Source organism: Hydra vulgaris, chromosome 03 (assembly GCF_038396675.1).
Source record: "Hydra vulgaris chromosome 03, alternate assembly HydraT2T_AEP".
Taxonomy (NCBI): domain Eukaryota; kingdom Metazoa; phylum Cnidaria; class Hydrozoa; order Anthoathecata; family Hydridae; genus Hydra; species Hydra vulgaris.
In genome coordinates this window covers 60,607,425-60,626,071 of record NC_088922.1, presented here as the reverse complement: position 1 = coordinate 60,626,071, position 18,647 = coordinate 60,607,425, and the positions used below count along the sequence as shown (strand labels likewise).

At 30.1% G+C, this 18,647-nt stretch overlaps 1 protein-coding gene across 3 annotated transcripts in view; it reads right to left on the bottom strand.

Moving 5' to 3' along the window:
• The window catches only part of LOC100208672 (polycomb protein eed-A), a 69,669-nt gene extending 59,153 nt beyond the window's left edge, over window positions 1-10,516 (bottom strand). For all 3 annotated transcript variants that reach the window (XM_065793884.1, XM_065793883.1, XM_065793885.1), the window contains exons 1-2: window positions 10,365-10,516; window positions 1,193-1,350 (exon numbers count right to left, since the gene is read on the bottom strand). In XM_065793884.1, coding sequence (XP_065649956.1) covers window positions 1,193-1,350; window positions 10,365-10,404 — 198 coding nt within the window. In that variant the 5' untranslated portion in view covers window positions 10,405-10,516. The remainder of the gene's footprint in view (window positions 1-1,192; window positions 1,351-10,364) is intronic.
• Window positions 10,517-18,647: the final 8,131 nt, after the last annotated feature.

The following is an 18,647-nucleotide window of genomic DNA, read 5'->3' as shown; positions in this document are numbered from 1 at the left end:
TCATTTCTTTCTAACCGCTATATTTAAGAAGGCCAACACTTTTCTTTATTTTCAGTAATTTCGGGGCACCTCAAGGTTCTATCCTTAGTCCTATTTTATTTTTTATCTACATTAATGATCTTCCTGACAACCTTACATCTAAAGTAGTTCTTTTTGCTGATGACTCAACTTTATACTCCTGTCTTGACAAAAAGTCTTCCCTTTTCAATCGCTTAGAACAGACTGCTGATCTTGAATCTGATCTCACTTTTGTAACAGATTGGGGCTCACAGTACCTTGTAAACTCCAACAAAGCTCAGTTAATTATTGCAAACAACTATCACATTACTGTCGACATTCCTATATTAATGAATGGCAACCCTCTCACTGAGTCCTCTTCTTTATGTCTTCTTGAACTATTGCTAACTAATGACCTTTCATGGAAACTATATTTACAATTGATTGCTACATTAGCATCCACTAAGGTTGCTTCACTTTATCGTCCTATTTTCTTACTCCTGATACCACTCTCTACCTTCAAATATCTCTTATTCATCCCTGTATGGAATACTGTTGTCATATTTAGGCTGGTTCTTCTAATGATGCTCTTTCTCTTCTAGACAAGGTTCAAAAATGCAATGTAAATGCACTTGGACCCGCTTAATCTGTTGAGCTTGAGCTTTTCTCCCATTGTCATAAAGTTGCATTCCTTTATCTCTTCTACAAATACTATCATGGTCACTATTTTAGCCAGCTATCATTTTTAGTTCCATTAAACAAAACTCATTCTCCCTTGACTTGTCATTCTTTTACTACATCTGTCCCTGCATGCTATAAGAACTTTTATTTGTCTAATTTTTTCCCCTACAATTCAACCCTTTGGAACTCTCTCCCATCTTTATGTTTTCCTGACTTACAGAACCTACTCTTTTTAAGTCTTCTGTCAATTGTTTCCTTGTTCTTTTTTTCTTCTTCAAGTAACTACCAACTTAATTATTGAGAGTGAATCAGAATAAAGTTAAAAAATAAAAAAACTTTGGACTGTGGGTTATATATCTAGAAAATGTCCTCATTTCTCCTAGAATAACCTCGTCTTGTAAGGAAAAAATGAAAAATAATCCTTATTTGATACTTATGATTGTCAATGTTCTGAAAAAAATATTAATTAAAAGTCTTTATTTTTCTTGATTAAAAATAAAATAAAAATATTTACCTTAATAAAATTAGTGCATTTAAAATTTAGTTTTGATTTTCCAGTTGAATTCTCATCATGTTTATTTTGCTTTTTCCATTTTTTTTTGCATACCTTTTTTCCTTTTGTTTTACTGGAAGTTGAATATGTTTGACTACTGTCAGTATCATCATCATTATCTTGAAACAGAATTAAATATGCAATTAAATAAACATTACTTATAATGAAATTCTTTAAAATAAGAGATATTATTGAAAAATACATAAACATAGCACCTATTTCACTGATTTTTTTAAATATATACTCACCTTTTTTGTCCAATGCTTTACCTCCATAAGGCCCAGGAAGCTATTATGGTCAAGGATATCAATATATATATATATATATATATATATATATATATATATATATATATATATATATATATATATATATATATATATATATATATACTACTATATTTTCCTAATTACTCTTAACCCCAGGACGTAATTAACTCCTCTTGGACATAATGAACTCCTCTTACAAAGTGATTGCTTTTGCTTTACACCACTATGCATCACATCCTTATACCAGGCCTTGTTTTAAAGCTTAAACTGGCGTGCCATTTATGTACGCGCTGAGCCATTTACCATTATCAGTAAGCCATTTTTTAACATTTAAGTAAGTCTAAAGAAATCATACAAGTGGTAAGATAAAAGGATTAATTAACGTTATAAAAACCACTTATGAAGTTTGAATGGCAATTATGTAAAAAAAGTTTGCATGACAATTGCGTTTGATATTTGCACTATTTACAAATGTAATAACTAAAGAAAAAACAAAGGAAATTTTATTTTTATTTATTTTAGTTAACTTAACTTTTCCATCAAAAATGTTCAGTAAAAGAAAAAAAAAAAAGATGTTATAGGCGCATAAAAAAAGAAATCATAAAAAAACCTAATAAAATTTTTTTTATTTATCATCTTGCAAAAGCAAGAATATTTATTTAGACAATTTCTCATAACAAACAATAACAAAAATAATTATAATTTATAAAAAAATAAAAAATAGTACAAGTTGAATTTTATTTCACTTTTGATATTTTATATTGTGTTTGTTTGTTTTGTTATAACGATTGATTTTATCAAAAAAAAATGAAAAAACATTATTACAAACTTTAAACGACATTTTATAAAGAGTTTATTTTTTAATAATTAAAAATAGGGTTTCCAATTGGTTTTAACCGATAATCAAAAACCGCGGGTTTTTTGTCAAAACCGATATAAATGAAAACCATCACTTTTTAAAAATGGTTTTGGCGGGTTTTTAGTATAATGTCTTATGAATGTTTATTTATTATAGAAACGTATAAAAAATCAAATTAGTAAGTAATTAAATTTTTATTTTTTTATATAGATTGTATTTTGATAGAAAGATTAACATGTCTTTTCATTTTCAAAATTATTCAAAATTATTCCAAAAAAAAATGTCCAAATATCAAATAAAACATGCAAATATATTGGAATATAAAGTATTCAAATACTCAAATAGGATGGCCTATTCTTTATATTAAAGATTTTTATTCCTTAAAAATGTTTGTCTATAATATGAATACAACTTGTATCGGCACTTGGGGATCCCTTAAAAGAAATTGTAGCTGATCTAGCTACAGATGGTGTTTCGATTAATAATAAAATGGTGTCAACCTATAAAACTGGTCTCATTAGGATTTATGGTTCCTATCCAGCTAAGAGTTTAATAAAAAATATTAAGGATCATTTGGTCTCTGTATGAAAAGAGATGCAGTAGGTTCTACTCAAGATGGTGCAGCAATCAACAAGAAGCTCATGCAAATAACAGACTTTGTTGATTAGTTTTGCTTTAATCATGCAATTCATCTTGGTTTATGCAACATTATATAAGAAAAATAAAGACACAAACATAGCAATTTCCACGGAAATGGACAGTGATTTAGAAAAGGATGAACATAGAATTTATGATGATAAAGAATGCACAAAAAGTAGTGAAATTTATAAAAATCTCATCAGTTCCTAATCAAAAGTTTAAGAAAAAAGTTACTGAGGAATTTGGTAAAGAAATCGATCTGCATCTGGGTGTTCGTCATCGTTGGAATTCACTTTTTTCAATGACTGTGCCTTAGTTAAAAACTAAAAAATGTGTATTCTAGACATTTACTGGATTAAATACTCTTGATGTAATCAAGAGCATTTAATTTAAACTAGATTTTGAGTCATTAGCTTTATTACATGCCGGTTTAGAACTAGCAAATCTTGCAGTGAAATTCCTTAGCAGAGAAGATGCAATGTTATCGACAGCAGATAGTGTTCATGAATTCATGCATCAATTGAATCTTTATTGCATTTAAATTCAAAATCGCGTCAATGAAAAAATTAACAGAAATGTTATGCAATTGTTAAGGTGCCTAAAAGTTCCTTTAGTTGCTCCATTAAAAAATACTTTAAATTTTGCTGGAAAACTTGTGTTTAGGCTTTTTGGACTTCTAATGATGAGGAACCACTACAAGCTGAAGCACCATGTACAACATCAGAAAGTTTACCAGCCGTATGAATTAAATGCATTTCTCAATAAAGATAGCATCACTCTTGCCTAAACTAACAAATTAAATCAAATGGCATAAACAAGAGTTTTTGTTGTACCAAGTTTTATTTCGAAATATAAACATGTTAGAACACTTTGTTTTAAATACTTTTTTAATAAACAATGCAAGATAAACCTACATAAGTTTTATTATTTAACAAGAAAAACCGAAAACCACGGTTAACTGCAGTTTTTTTTTTAATTAAAACCAAAACTGCATTTTTATATAAATGCGGTTTTTTGGAAACCCTGATTTAAAAAAAAAAACTTTTTTTATGGATATAACAATTATTAATTTTTTTGCTTGAATTTATGCTTGAAGCAATGTAGCTCTTGCAATGACATCATTTATATTTATAAGTTTAATTTTGCAAAAAATAATAGTTTAGAAAAATAATATTTTATAATAGTTACATCAGCTTTATATAAATAACAGATTGTATGATATCAAAAATATAAAAATAGAAACTTCTATTTCCTTATAATCAATAAAGAATTTTGATTAAAAAAGTTATTTAAATTTAAATGAATTAGATTTTTTTTTCTTTCAGTTTTTGTTCTTCCTTTTCTATTTTTTACAAAAAATTAAATTCCTGGTAAACATATTATAACTTTTTTTTTTTTTTTAATGTTAATTCACCTCCCCAAGGCCGAGAAGGCCACTACATACGAGGAGGCTACTTAATTGTGGTTATAACCTTCTCTCAACTCTATAACTCCAAAACACGAACCTTGACGAACAAGGCCGCTGCGCGGAGAAACAAGTTGAGCGCGGTACTACCAGGGACGTGGTGGGGATCGAACTCGGAACCTCTTATAACTTATAACACTGCATCAAAAATATTCATAAAGTGTATGTTTAGCTTTTTTTGTTTTAAGGTAAGTGAAAGCGCAATGGTATATATTTTTTAATAAATGATACTTGGAAACTTAAATCTTTGTCACAAAAAAAAACTGTAACGTAATTGAATTTTTTTTCTTTGCAACAAATAATATTTTTTGTTAATATTTCCAAACAATACTTATAGATTTGTTTTTCTTAATTAAAAAATAAACTTGTTTTGCGGTAATTTATAGTGGTAGTTTAAAAAAATTAATGTCCTTAAATATTACTAAAAATAAAGATAATTTTACAACATCATAATTACCAAGAGCTAATGGGTTAAGCAATGTATAACAAGGCCTGTTATACAGACAAAAAGAATCTTTCATTTCTTTTTATGATTAAATCTTTGTGTAAAGTGTAAATCTTATTGCATTAAAAGAAAAATTTTGATTTTATTTAACAGAATTCAATGCAACTAAAGTATTTTTGTTTTGCATAGGTTTAAATTTTTAGTATGATCATACTAAACCATCAAGTCTTCACAATAAAATCTGATGCATGTCAATTTAATTTTTCTTGACATTTGACAATCCTGAAGCAGTTTGCACAAAATGTTCTATTGATAAAATACATTATCAAAGTATATAATCAATTTTTGTTTCAATGTATATAGGTATGCATGTATCATTCGTATTTTCATTCAGAGCCATAATTTTCCTTGCCATTGTTTTCATTGCCATAATTTTCATTGTCATTTCATTCAGAGCCATAATTTTCATTGCCAAATTTCAGAGCCATAATTTTCATTCGTATTTTCATTCAGAGCCATAAAATTTCTGTTGGCTCCAGCTTCTTTATCTTAATATTCTAGTTATAAATAGCCATGGAAGAAAATAAAAGAACTAGAAGTAATACTTTGTCAGCCATGTCTAGTAACTAAAAATTTACAAGCAGAATGGTAACATGTAACCCAGTACAATCTGCTTCATGTCCTGCTGCCTTGTAGGATACGGCTTTTAAGGCCAAGGCTAGGAGATGCAAACTTCGACTTAAAACACCCCCTGCCTTGGGGCTCTTAGTTGAGTAAAGGCTAGAGATGGTGTCTTGATAAAAATACTCATCTTGGGCAGATGTTAAATGCATCCAGCTACGTCTTGCAGAAGGCCTCCTAGACAAAGACTTAAGGGGTAAACAGATTTTATCTGTTGACCAGCCTCACACCCTTTCTTCATCTAATAGGCTATCGCAAATGTAATTTTAATATATTGTTTCCAGTTTAGGATGTTGAATGCTGGATCTTCTTGACTCAATGCATAGGTTTTGTTTGTGTCTCTGTTTTTATGACTAGGCAACTCATTCTATTATCTTAATGAGGGTACAGCTCTAAAAGTCAGTTTTATGGTTCTGAGGCCGGCTGGTAGTCAGGTTTCCTGAACTCTGTGGTAGCTCTAAGAGAAGCTGATTCCATCAACAGCTGAAAAATATCAAAGAATTAACAGTGCCATGTTGCATATGGATGGTGTCTCTGTTTGTACTTTTGGTGTGCATTGCGGAGGCCACATTTGGAACCCTTTGTTACGACTTAGGGTTTGTTAATAGTAATGAGGCAATTACTTGGACTATTATTAAGTGACCGAGTACAATCTATGCGTTGAGCCAAGTTCTTCAACAAATTTGAAAATGAATAAAGTACCAAAAACTATTAAAACACAAAAAACCATTGTCATCACCAAGTTCTCTAAACCATTCACGAATATTTGTGGTAACTTTTCTTCTGTTGAGTCTTATCTCTTGCAAAGTTCACCAGCTCTTTGTAAGACTAATTTGAGCTTAGCTGTCTCATCTTGTGATCTTAGTGTTGATGGTTATCTTCCTTTAGATTGTAAAGACTCCAATAGTCACATGCTTGGCCCAGGCATTTACATTCATAAGAATTCACCTATTTGTCGGCAAACTAGGTTTGAATCCACAGACTATTCTTTTATGTGCTTTCGTTTAGCACCACTTCACTCTATTGTCTTTCTCTTTGTTCTATATCGCTTTCCTACATTTCAAGACTGCACTCTGTTCGATGTTATTTCTGATCATATTGACGAAATCAGTGCTCACTTTTTCCACATTCACCCTTAGGTGCTTCTGATCACAGTTTGATCTCTCTAAAGCTAATATCTCATTCTTCTTATTATCGTATCTCTTACAACTACAGTAAAGCTGACTGGGATTCTTTCCTTGACTTTCTTTGTGATGGCCCTTGGGTAGAAATCTTTTGTCTTCCTGTCGACAAATGTGCTTCTTACATAACTTCGTGGATTCAGGCTGGCATGAAATCTTTTGTTCCCTCTTGATGATTCCAGGTCAAGCCTCACTCTCCTCCATGGTTTTCCTCACACTGTGCTGCTGCGATTGCCAATTGAAACCGTTACTTCCATATTTATCAGCAAAACAACTCTCCAGAAAACAGATGTCTGTTTGTTACTGCTAGAAACCATTGTAAAAAGGTTTTGTCTACCGCCAAAGCCCGCTATTCTAAGGTCATGAAATCTTGTATCTTATCTCAAAAATAAGGCTCTCCTGACTTCTGGAAAATCTTTAATTCCACCTCTCTTGTATGGTTCAGACTTTATCACCTCACCTAAAGAAAAAGCTGAATTATTTGCTAAAAACTTTTCATCAGTATTATCTCTTGATTCCACTAGTTGCGTTCTACCTGATATTACCAACAAACAGGTTGATCCATTGTTTGACATTCATATCACTCCAGCTTCTGTATCTAAAGTAATTTACTGCTTAAACTCTTCTACAGCTTGTGGCCTGGACAAAATACCTGTTATTGTCTTGCAGAAGTGTTCTACGGAGCTGTCATCTGTACTCTTAAAACTATTCAACAAGTGCTTATCAGAGTCTTGTTTTCCAGTCTGCTGGAAAGTGGCACCTGTTATCACTATCTTCAAAAATTCTGGAGAGCAATCTGATTTGTCCAACTACCGTCCCATTACTCTTCTTCCTATCATAAGCAAGGTTTTTGAATCTTTAATTAACAAACACTTAATTTCTCATCTTGAATCTAATAACTTACTTTCTGATCATCAATACGGATTTCGATCTTCTCGTTCTACAGCTGATTTGCTAACAGTAATAACTGATTTTATCGTGCAATAGATAAAGGTGGAGAGGTTGAGGCCATCGCTCTTATTATTTCAAAAGCTTTTGATAAAGTTTGACATGCTGGTCTTCTCCATAAGCTTTCTTCTTATGGTATTTCTGGCAACATCTTAGATTATTGAATTCTTTCTTTCCAATCATAGTATAAAAGTTGTCCTTGATGGACAGCACTCTTCTTCTTATTCTGTAACTTCAGCTGTTCCTCAAGGTTCTATGCTTGGACCTATACTCTTTTTAATTTACATTTATGATCTTCCAGATATTCTCATATAAAGGTGGCATTTTTTGCTGATGATACTACCATTTATTCTTGTCGTGATAAGAAACCAAAACTCTCTGATTGCTTGGAGGGGGCATTTGAGCTTGAAAAGGATCTCACTTCTGCTACAGCATGGGGCTCACAGTGGCTGGTGAACTTCAATACAGATAAAACTCAATTTTTTTCAGCCAATCGTTATCGCAATAATTTAGATCTTCCTATATTTATGAACGGTGATATACTCGATGAGTCATCTACTCTTCATCTTCTAGGATTAACTCTTACTTCCAATCTTTCTTGGAAACCATATATCAAATCAGTTGCAAAATTAGCATCTGCTAAGGTTGCATCTCTTTATCAAGCTCAACACTTTCTTACTTTGAATTCTATTCTCTATAAATCTCAAATCCGGCCTTGTATGGAATACTGTTGCCATATCTGGGGCGGATCTTATAATGATGCCTTTTCTCCTTTAGATAAGGTGCAAAAATGCATTGTAAACATTGTTGGACCTGCTCTTGCAACCAACCTCCAACCATTATCACATTATTGTAATGTTGCTTTTCTTTCTTTTTTCTACAGATACTATAATGGGCACTGCTCTAAAGAGTTAGTGTTTTTTGTGCCATCTATTAAAATTCATTCTCGTGTTACTCGTCATTCAATTAAGTCTCATCCTTTTTCTGTGACTGTTCCTAAGTGCTCCAAAAACTCTTATTTATCTAGTTTTTTCCCTCGAATATCAGCTCTTTGGAATTCGCTTCCTTTATCTTGCTTTCCTGATTCATATAATTTGCAATCCTATAAGACGTCCGTCAATCGTTATCTTGCACTACAATCTTTATCTTTTCTCTTCCAGTAACTTCCAACTTTGATTAGTGGTTGCTTGCAGCCTTATTGGAAGCGAAGATGTTTATAAAAAAAAAAATTTATGATAATGATTTTGCAATCAAAACATTTTATGTGTTGTAAGACCTATTTTCTCATGCTATTTGTTATAATTTCATATAAACATGTTACTTTTTAAAATAAGATTAGTTGGACTTTTTTTTTTTTCTTGTTATCACTGCTAATATTGAACTTACTCATTTGAAAAAGTTCTTTATTGATCAGATATAAAACTAATATCGATGGTGAGTTAGGGTTTTTCTTTTAATTTACTGGACCCGCTTTGAAAAAATATTTTCTATTTTCATGCGAAATTTTATTGAAAAAGATTATATAGTAGACACCATTTTTTGTAGCAGAATATTAACTTAAGTTAAAATATTGTAATTAAAGCAAAATATTGAACAAATAAAAACAAAGTTCCATAACAAAACTACCGTGGCATTTTAAATTTGGTAGCAGTTTTATTTTGCAATCCTTTTAATAAAATTTTGTCGCCTAAATGTCCATAACTTCTTGTAGAATTTTTATTTTGTTAGAAAATTTTCACTATTGTTATACTGATATTAGCCTCATTCCAATGATTCCAATATATAATAATCATCTATAAAAATTGTTTGAAATTTTTACACACATTTATTTTTAACAGGGATGCGGAGTCCCAAAAGGACTCCGACTTTATATCTCAATTTTTTCCTGGTTTCTGGTCTCCAGAACCTCTGATCATATTGGTTGACTTATGATCTGCTATATAAAAAAAACTCATTAAATTTAATGACTTGGAACATATTGTTATTAAGCCTGGAGTCCTGGAGTCCTTACCAACATTATATCTAAGGACTCCAGGTTCAACAAGTGATTGATCCACTAACCTAAAAGTCTTAATTTTTTTTTTTACCAATAATAGTCATTAAGTGTTTTGGATACCTGGATACCAATAATTAGGAAGAAGTAATCTTTCTGTGACATTCAAATTCGGAGTCTTTTTTGGAACTTCATATCCCTGATTTTTAGTATTACCCATTTTCACATCAATGACGTTGAAAAGTAAAATAATACTTAATAGTACTTAATACATTAATAAACTATTCAAATAAGTTGACATTGCATTAGTTAAAGATATTATATAATCAAGCAGTTTTCTCCAAACAACATAGCAACTTTTTCCAAACGACAATGCAAAAAATGATATAAACAAGAAATTTTTTATAAACAACAAAGCAGTAATTTAGATGAAACAACAAGATTTTGAAATTAAAAACAGAGGAAATAAAATTTTATTAGTAACAAAAGGGTTTATAGCTCTTTTATGTTTAACCAAAGTTTATTTACTTTTAGTGTACAGATTTCATAAAAGAAATAATTTTTTTAGTGTAATGTTTTCATTCAGAAAAATCGATCAGAAAATTATGATATAAAAAAAAAAACACGATAAAACATTAGTCGACAAACCTTACCACGATAACTATCGTCGATAAAATCATTAACAGTATCCATCAGAAACTTCCTATTAGCATGTATTATCTAGCAATATTATCTCAGAGTTAATTTGACAATTTCCCGCGTTAGCTTAAATTTAGTCCGAAAAACTGTTATTTCCGTCACAATCGCCTTTTTGCATTCTACGGCAAAGAAGTGTTAAAAATAACTGTCAACTCGTGGCACAGTGATTCAGAAACACTTGAAATTTGGCCAAAATATAGTTTTTTGAGTAGCGAAATTTAAACAATGTTATTAGTTAAGTATTTACAACAGTTTCTTATATTTCTAACGGTATAAAAAAATAAGTACTGAATTAATAGATTTAATTGATAATTTTTGTTTGAAAATGACCAAAAACAGCACTTTTTTATCATTAAAATGTTATCAGTATTAAAACTTAATTTTCTCCCTAAATATAAAACCCTTCATTTTAATTTTCATTGTATGCAAAGATAATAGATAAGTTTATCTTAATTTATAAAAAAATGTAAATATGTATCTTATAAAAAATGCATTTAAAAAATGCAATTTTTATGTTTTTAAACTGATTTTTATAGTTTTATTTTATAGATTTATATATTTTTATAGCTAGGACTTTTTACCTTAGACTTCCTTCGCAAAGCCATTTCTTGTTTTAAAGAGATGTTGTATCATTCTGTTAAAAACTAAAAAAGTTAGCTGCCCCAACTTTGACCCATTTTGAAATAATGCGCCTTTAAAAAGCTCATTTTATATATATATATATATATATATATATATATATATATATATATATATATATATATATATATATATATATATATATATATATATATATATATATATATATATATATATATATATATATATATATATATATATATATATATATATATATAATATATATATATATATATATATATATATATATATATATATATATATATATATATATATGATGATGATGATGATGATATACTATGTTACAATTCTTTGGAATCTCAGACACCGCCCGTCCAAGTAGAAAAAAGGTTAAAGAAAAAACGATGAACCGGTGATAAGCAATGCACCGATGAACCGAGCGATTGAACCGATCGATGAACCGAAAGGTGCCGATTAAAAAAAAAGGTCCCGGGTTCAAAAAAGAACGACGTCACGCGCATGCGCATGCGCGCAGAAATAAAGGATCAGGTGTCAAAATTTTTTCATAGAAAAAAACTGTTACAAATTAAATTTATTCTGTTCTCTAAGAACCGCGCATGCGCAGATGTAAAATTTTAATGAAGCGTGACAAAAAGTATACGAGGAGTGAAAAAAAATGAAATGGGTTCATAACGAATGGAATCAAAAAACAAACCGTTACAACAATTTCAAACTCCAACGACAGTAGCAGTAGTTCAACCTTATAAACCTGATCCTCCAATAGATAATGGTGGTACACACGACTCGCATGGGAATCGTATTCGATATTTTGAAGTGTATTAATAAATGGAAAGTTGCGTCGATATTAGCACTATCGAGCTTGTTTATTGTTATTGTAGTAGGAGGATATTTATTTGGAGCGTTATTAGGAGTTTTCATATTACTTGGAACAATGTTGGGATTCTATATTTGTAATAAAATAATAAAAAACAAAGTGTAAAAATTTTTTACATATTATAAAATATTATTTTCCAATTCTATTAATTCCGTAAGAAATTCCACCAGAGATAGCTCCACCCAAAACAGCTTTACCAATGGTAGGTAGAAGAGCGCTAGTAAAAGAAGGTAAAACAACTTTAGATACCATTCCTAAAAGAGGTCCAAAAAACTTTCCACGCATTCGTCTTGTTTTATGTCTTTTATAATGTCTTTTATAATGTCTTTTTTTATGTCTTCTTTTATACATTTTTTTATCGCGGTATCAGTGATGATAATAAAGTGGGTGCTCAAACTGCAGCTAACAATGGAAGAAATTTACCACGCATGCGTTTTCTTAAATGTCTTCTTAAACGTTTTCTACCTGCGCCTTTTAACGGAGGTAAATAAACTCTTCCTCTTCCTCTTTTTCTATGCATTACGACATGTTTGAGGACGGTTAAAGTAAATTTATATTGTAAAGTCGTGTTTTTTTAACATGATCAAATTTAGTTTTTTGCATTTGTTTCTTTTAAGTTACATACCATTGTTTAAATAAGATTTTATGAGAGAATTGTTTTTTGTAAATTTTTTTTTTCCATATTGTCATAAAAAGAATCGGGCATATAATAAAGCATTCTTAAATAATCAGCTTTAGTTTGAGGATTATATTTTCCACGTCTTATTCTTTTTCGTCTTTTGAAACGTTTTCCTTTCCCTCTTTTTTTACATAAACTTTTTTTTATTTTACAAGCGGTGCAACACCCTATTTTACGCATTGCGTTGCTTTTGAAGATAATCCAAAGCGTAACCTCCTACGTTTGATTTCAATAGCCGTTTAGCAAAATTTTTCACTTTGGTAATAAATTTTCCTTTCCCTCTATGATGACGAGTTTTATGATGTCGACGACGGTGTCCGCTTCTTCTTGTACGCCTGCGAGCCATGAAACACAAGAAATGAAAAAAAAAAAAAAATTTATGATTTTTAAGATTTTTTTTAGAAATAAATAGTCGTTTGCTTATAAAATAATAAATACAAATAGGGTTTTATTTAATAAAATTAAAAATGTTTTTTATAACAAATTAAGACGATTTAAATTTGGTAGGAATATAGTTGACTTCAGTGTCGTATCCTGCCCCGTTTTCTACAATTTGAGCTGGATATTGCAAATACATAGTAAGTATTCCCCTAAATTGTTCTGTAAATTGAACATTGATTTGAAACGAATTATTTCCAGCAATGGTAGCAGGAGGTTTATCTTTGATAAAATTATAATCACTGGTGGTGTCAATGACTAAAGGTTCGGTAGTGTTAGTAGTAGTCAAATATCGACTAGGATGTCTTAAAAAACTGTCATCGTCTGCAGTATAAAAATCTGCAAAATTGTTAATATTAAAAGTAGAGGGAGTATTTCCTTTACACCAGGAAGCATAACTTCTCCAAATAGACCATTGATCGTCTTGCTTTGTCATGTCGTATTCAGTAGTATCACCTGCAGAATTAAAATATGTTCTTCTGAAATTATAAAGTGTGATTTTTTTAATAATGTTGCATGACATTTCAACGGGTGTACAACAATTTTTATTTAAATGATCACTTTCTTTTTTTGAATTAACGAAAAATATAATGCTGTGGGGCACAAGATCTGCTGTTTTTATATTTCCCAAATTGACAGTGACTTCTGCAACATTTTCTACGTTGGTGACAACTTGTTCGTAGTGAGCAATACGTAGTAAAGTATACATTTCGTCTTTTTTACTGTTGAGATATAAAGATTTTTCCAAGGGTAAACTGGGTTTGAGTCTATACGTATTGCAATAAATCATTGGGTTTTTAATAGCCACTCCCACATTAGCAAGCGATGTTATTTCGGCGTCGGTAATAGGTCTTATCCATTCTAATAGTTGATTCATATCATTTTCAATATAAAGTTCCAATCTAGTTTGTTTATTTTTTCCAAAATATTCTTTCATTTGAAAAGTTTCGCACAATAAACTCAAAGGTACTCTAACTTTATAACCTTTGTCCCCATTCATCATAGTATTATATCTATCTCTTAGAACTATTTGATAGGCTGGGGGTGTTGTTGAATTGAGAGGTCTGACAACTCCATTAGGGTCAGCTGCTTGTACAAGCGCTTTGGTTTCAGCAAATTGAATGGCGTTAGAAGTAGTATCAGCTTCTTCTATTAATCCCAAATTAGGATTAATCATCAATTCTCTAAAAGCTTTTGTATAACTTTTTTTTATCAACATTGTTTTAAATCGATCATAAGAGCAATTAACGATAGCATTGTTAGCGCAAGTAGTGTTGTTTTTTTGATAATTGGGATAAAACTTGATCGTTTTAATTAAAACATGAATAAAGTTGTTGCAAAGACAAATTTTATTGAGTAAAGCATCGTCTGTTGTAGGTGTAAATCTTGTTTGTGTGCTCAAATTTTTATAAATAAATAAATCAAAATCCAAATACCAATCTTGTGAATATGTCCATTCGTTAAGTATAGTGGTAAAAGTAATTAAATTAGCCATGTCAGAAGTAAGATCGTAAGAAAATTTTTGATTATTAACAGCAATGGCTTCATCTTGAGCTTGAGCTGTTTGAAAACCAGGATATTTTTCATTTAATAGCGCTTTATATTCTGCGCAAATATTACCACTTGTTGCTTCTTGCAACAAACGATTTTCGTGGTCTGCTTGTGCCAAAACATCTTCAATAGTAACATGACCGTTTGTATTGGGTGTATAGCGATTACCGTCACCGTCTCTCATATATTTAGCTAACGAACCCATTTTAAAAAAAAAAAAAGAAAAACATTTTTTTTCTATTTATTCATCTTCTGATTCTGAAGTAGTTTTTTTAAATGGTATTTTTTTATTTTTAACGTCTTTTAAAGCACGAGTGTAACCAAGTTCAATTAGACTTTTTTTATTCAATTTTTTTTTCTTTTTTTCGTTGTTATTCTGCATGAGTGGACTTGATAAAATGGCTCTTTGTTGAATAATGCAGTTTCTACATAAACCGTTTATTTTGTCGACGGCATTGACTTCTTGAAAGCATTGTGAACAAATGTGTAAAGGACTAGATTTTATTTTAGGTTTTTTTTCAACAAGTTCTTCTTCTTCTGAACTTTCGGTTTCAGATTCTGAATATTTTCGTTTTTTAGGTTTGGATTTGATTTGTTCCTTTTTTCTCCTATTCTTGGGAGGTTTTTCTTCTGGTATTTCTTCTTTTTTATTTTTGATTTTTTTAATTTCATCCAATTCGGATTTCATGTTTTGCAATTCAGATTTAGTAGAATATTGAGTCAGTTGATTTTGTAATTGTTGCATGTGATTTTTAATTTGAGTGAATTGTTCTTTAGGATTTACTTTTGATTCTTGCATCATTTTTTCTTCTAAATTGACTAAATTTTTATGATATCTTTCTTTGGCACAAAAGTGACTCTTTTTTTTTTTGTAAATAGGTGAGAGAAAAAAAATAACAACTTTTTTTTTTCTTTTTATATTTTCTTAATCATAATAAAAAATAAAAGACATTATTTTATACTAATCAAACTAGTTATTTGTAAAACGGAACCATTTGAATCTTTAACGTAGGATTAAAAAAAACAGTAGAACTAAGATTATTAAAGGTAAGCGGTTCAGATTTTGAATTGAGAAACGACCATCTTGTTTGTTTCCAATCGTCTACATCGATGATATCAAAGGTGGATAATTGTCCTTGAATAGAAGGATTACGATTTTTTGTAAAATCAATATTGGTGGTGACTTGAGTAGAATTGGTGTAGTCTAATAAATTGAAAAAAGCAACAATACCGGGAACATAAATTTTGTTCATATACATTCCACAATTTACAGCTTGGTCGCATTTGATAAAAATGTAAGCGTCTGTAGTTGAAGGAAAATTGGAAACGGTGTTATTAAAATTACTAATTTGTACAAGAGCACATCTTAAGAAAGCGAGTCTTTTTTTTTGAATTTTAAAATCGAGTGACATGGTGTTGGTCATATTTTGATCCACTTGCATAACAAAGGGATTGATTTGTTGAGTTAAACTGTATTGATCTCTTTGTAAAAGTAAAGTATAAGGTATAGGATTGTTTCCAACAGGTTAATACATTTTTAAAATGATATTTTTTAAAGGCAAGCTGTCTGTCCAAGTTTGTATAATCGTACCGTCGCTCTTTTTTTGATAAATAAATTTACCGTTGAGCGAAGTGCGATAAAATACTAATTCTGTTAGATTATTTCCTTGTAATATAGCTTTGACACTATTCAACCATGTTTTATGAGACGGCGTAGTCGCTCTTTCAAAACTGGTTGTAGTGACAAGAGGTACTTTGATGGTATTTGAAAATAGAGGTTTGATTTGTTCGCAATAGATTAAAACTTCAATAAAAGTTTCTGCGGTATATTTAGCGATTAAAGCGTTATCGCTTGTCCACATTTTATAAATGTCATCAGGTACGTTGGAAGGTAAAACTTGAAAGGGAGTAACTTTCATTTCGGGAGCACCAATGACTCCATTAACATAATTGATATCATAATCTGAATAGGAATTATGACTCATTTTAACATCCAACATGTCTCTCTTAAGGAATGTGCTCACTTTAATGGGTGACAATAATTTTCTTTGGAAGGAGGGTAAAGAAAAAAAAGTATAATAATTTGAAGTTCCGTCTATAGGTTCGGGAATACAAGAAGGTATACCTTTGGGTTTATTGGTAAGATATTTACTAAACATGTTAAAATCGGGTCCTGCATAAGTATGATCGGCAAAGGTCAAGTTGTTTAAATTGAGATTGAGTAAATTGTTTGTTACGTTTAAACTTTCGCTAAAAACATCCATCATTTTTAATTCTCTTTCAGGCCAAATGACTTGATCCACGTTAAAAAAAGGTAAAGGTAAAGAAGCTAAAGGTATATTTTTCAAAGTATAACGATAATATTTTCTTTTGGATGTAAGAGGGAACCATATTTGATAAAAACTAGTTAATAATTCTATAGGTTCTACGCCTAATTCAGTAGCTGTAACATAGAGAAACTTTGTGCCAAAACCAGTTGGAAAAGCAGTTGAAAAAGCAGCTTTAATAATATCTCCAAATTGTGGTAGTATTATCTTTTCACTAGTATAAACTCCGGGTATAGCAGGGTTTTTAGTATCAACGTAATCATTCCAAATTTTCCATAAAGATTGAATATGAACATTGACATTATAAGGTATGTTGAAATCGTTAAGATTAGTTTCTACGTTATATAGGTTACCTTCAAAGGGTAAGGTGTTGGTGTTGGTTATTATTTTTAATAAAAAAAAAGCAATTTGCCACGGTACAATGTGTTTCGTTTTTGATTTTGTGCTTTCTGCAATAGGTAAAAAGTTATTAATATAAATATCTAAATCAACACTGAGAATATTATCATCTGCAGTGAGCGCTGTTCCAGTTAATGCTGGATTTTTATAATTAGGTGTGAGCATAATATGAATAAAAGGACGAACAAAGGTTTCTTCTATTCCGTTTAGAATGACTTGTTTTTCGGGTGAAACAGCTGCTATTTGTGTTGCGTTTATAAGCGGATGTTTTGCATAAATGCAATAATTTTTACTAGTGTGAGTGTTTAATGATAAATTGTATATGTTGTCGTATAGAGATCTAGTAGTAACATAATTATATTGTAATAAATTTGTAAAATCTTCTACAACGTATGCACTAGCTGATGTTCTGTTTGAAAAAAAACCAAAATAAGATAAGCCTCTTTCTTGTGTGTTTGTGCTTAAACTAGATCGAATAGGATATAAAAAAGAAGGATTTCTGGTGTATTCGTTTCTTTTTTTATAATACCATAATAAATTATAGTTGGTTCTAGTACTAAAGGTTGGAGTATAAAGTACAGTATTAACGTTAAATAAATTTTGTTGAACATTGTTGTTTGCATCTAAACTAAACTTTATCAAGGGCATATCGGTTCCAGCTGTTTTGTATCTAAGTTTAGTGGAAGGATCAAATCATTTTTTATCGTATGTTTGTCGACGACAAACATACGATAAAAAATGTTTTAAAGGAACTTCAAAAGTATGTTTGTGTCCTTCTTCATATATAAACACAATAATAAGTTCATCATTGGAACGTATTACTTTAATAATTATTCCCCATTTGTAATGATGCATCAATGAAAAATCACCCTTTGCTTTACTATTTGTTTTAAATAGTGAAACATAAAAATCTTGTAGTTTCGGAAACGGATAATAAGTCTCTATATAATCAGTACAATGCTTCATTTTTTATGTCTACTTCTTCGAGTAACCAAACGTTAAATGTCTCTTTAATATCATCAACAAAGGCTTCATAACTCATTTCAAATTCGTGGTCGATTTTATTATAAATAAAATTAATATGAGCGTTTTCGTTAAAACGAGTGACTTGAATTTCCGCTAGTCTATCTAAACGAAATACGTTTAAACAAGTTTTAAACTCCATTTTTTTGTTTATTTCAAATGAATTTTTTTTTCTTCAAATGAAATTTTTTTATTTTAAAAAAAAAACCAAATTTATAGTACTTTTTTTTAAAAAAAACAGAAAAAACACTATTAAATATTTTTTTTATCAATATATTTTTGGTATTTTATTACCTACATAAAAAACACCGTCATTTATATGTGA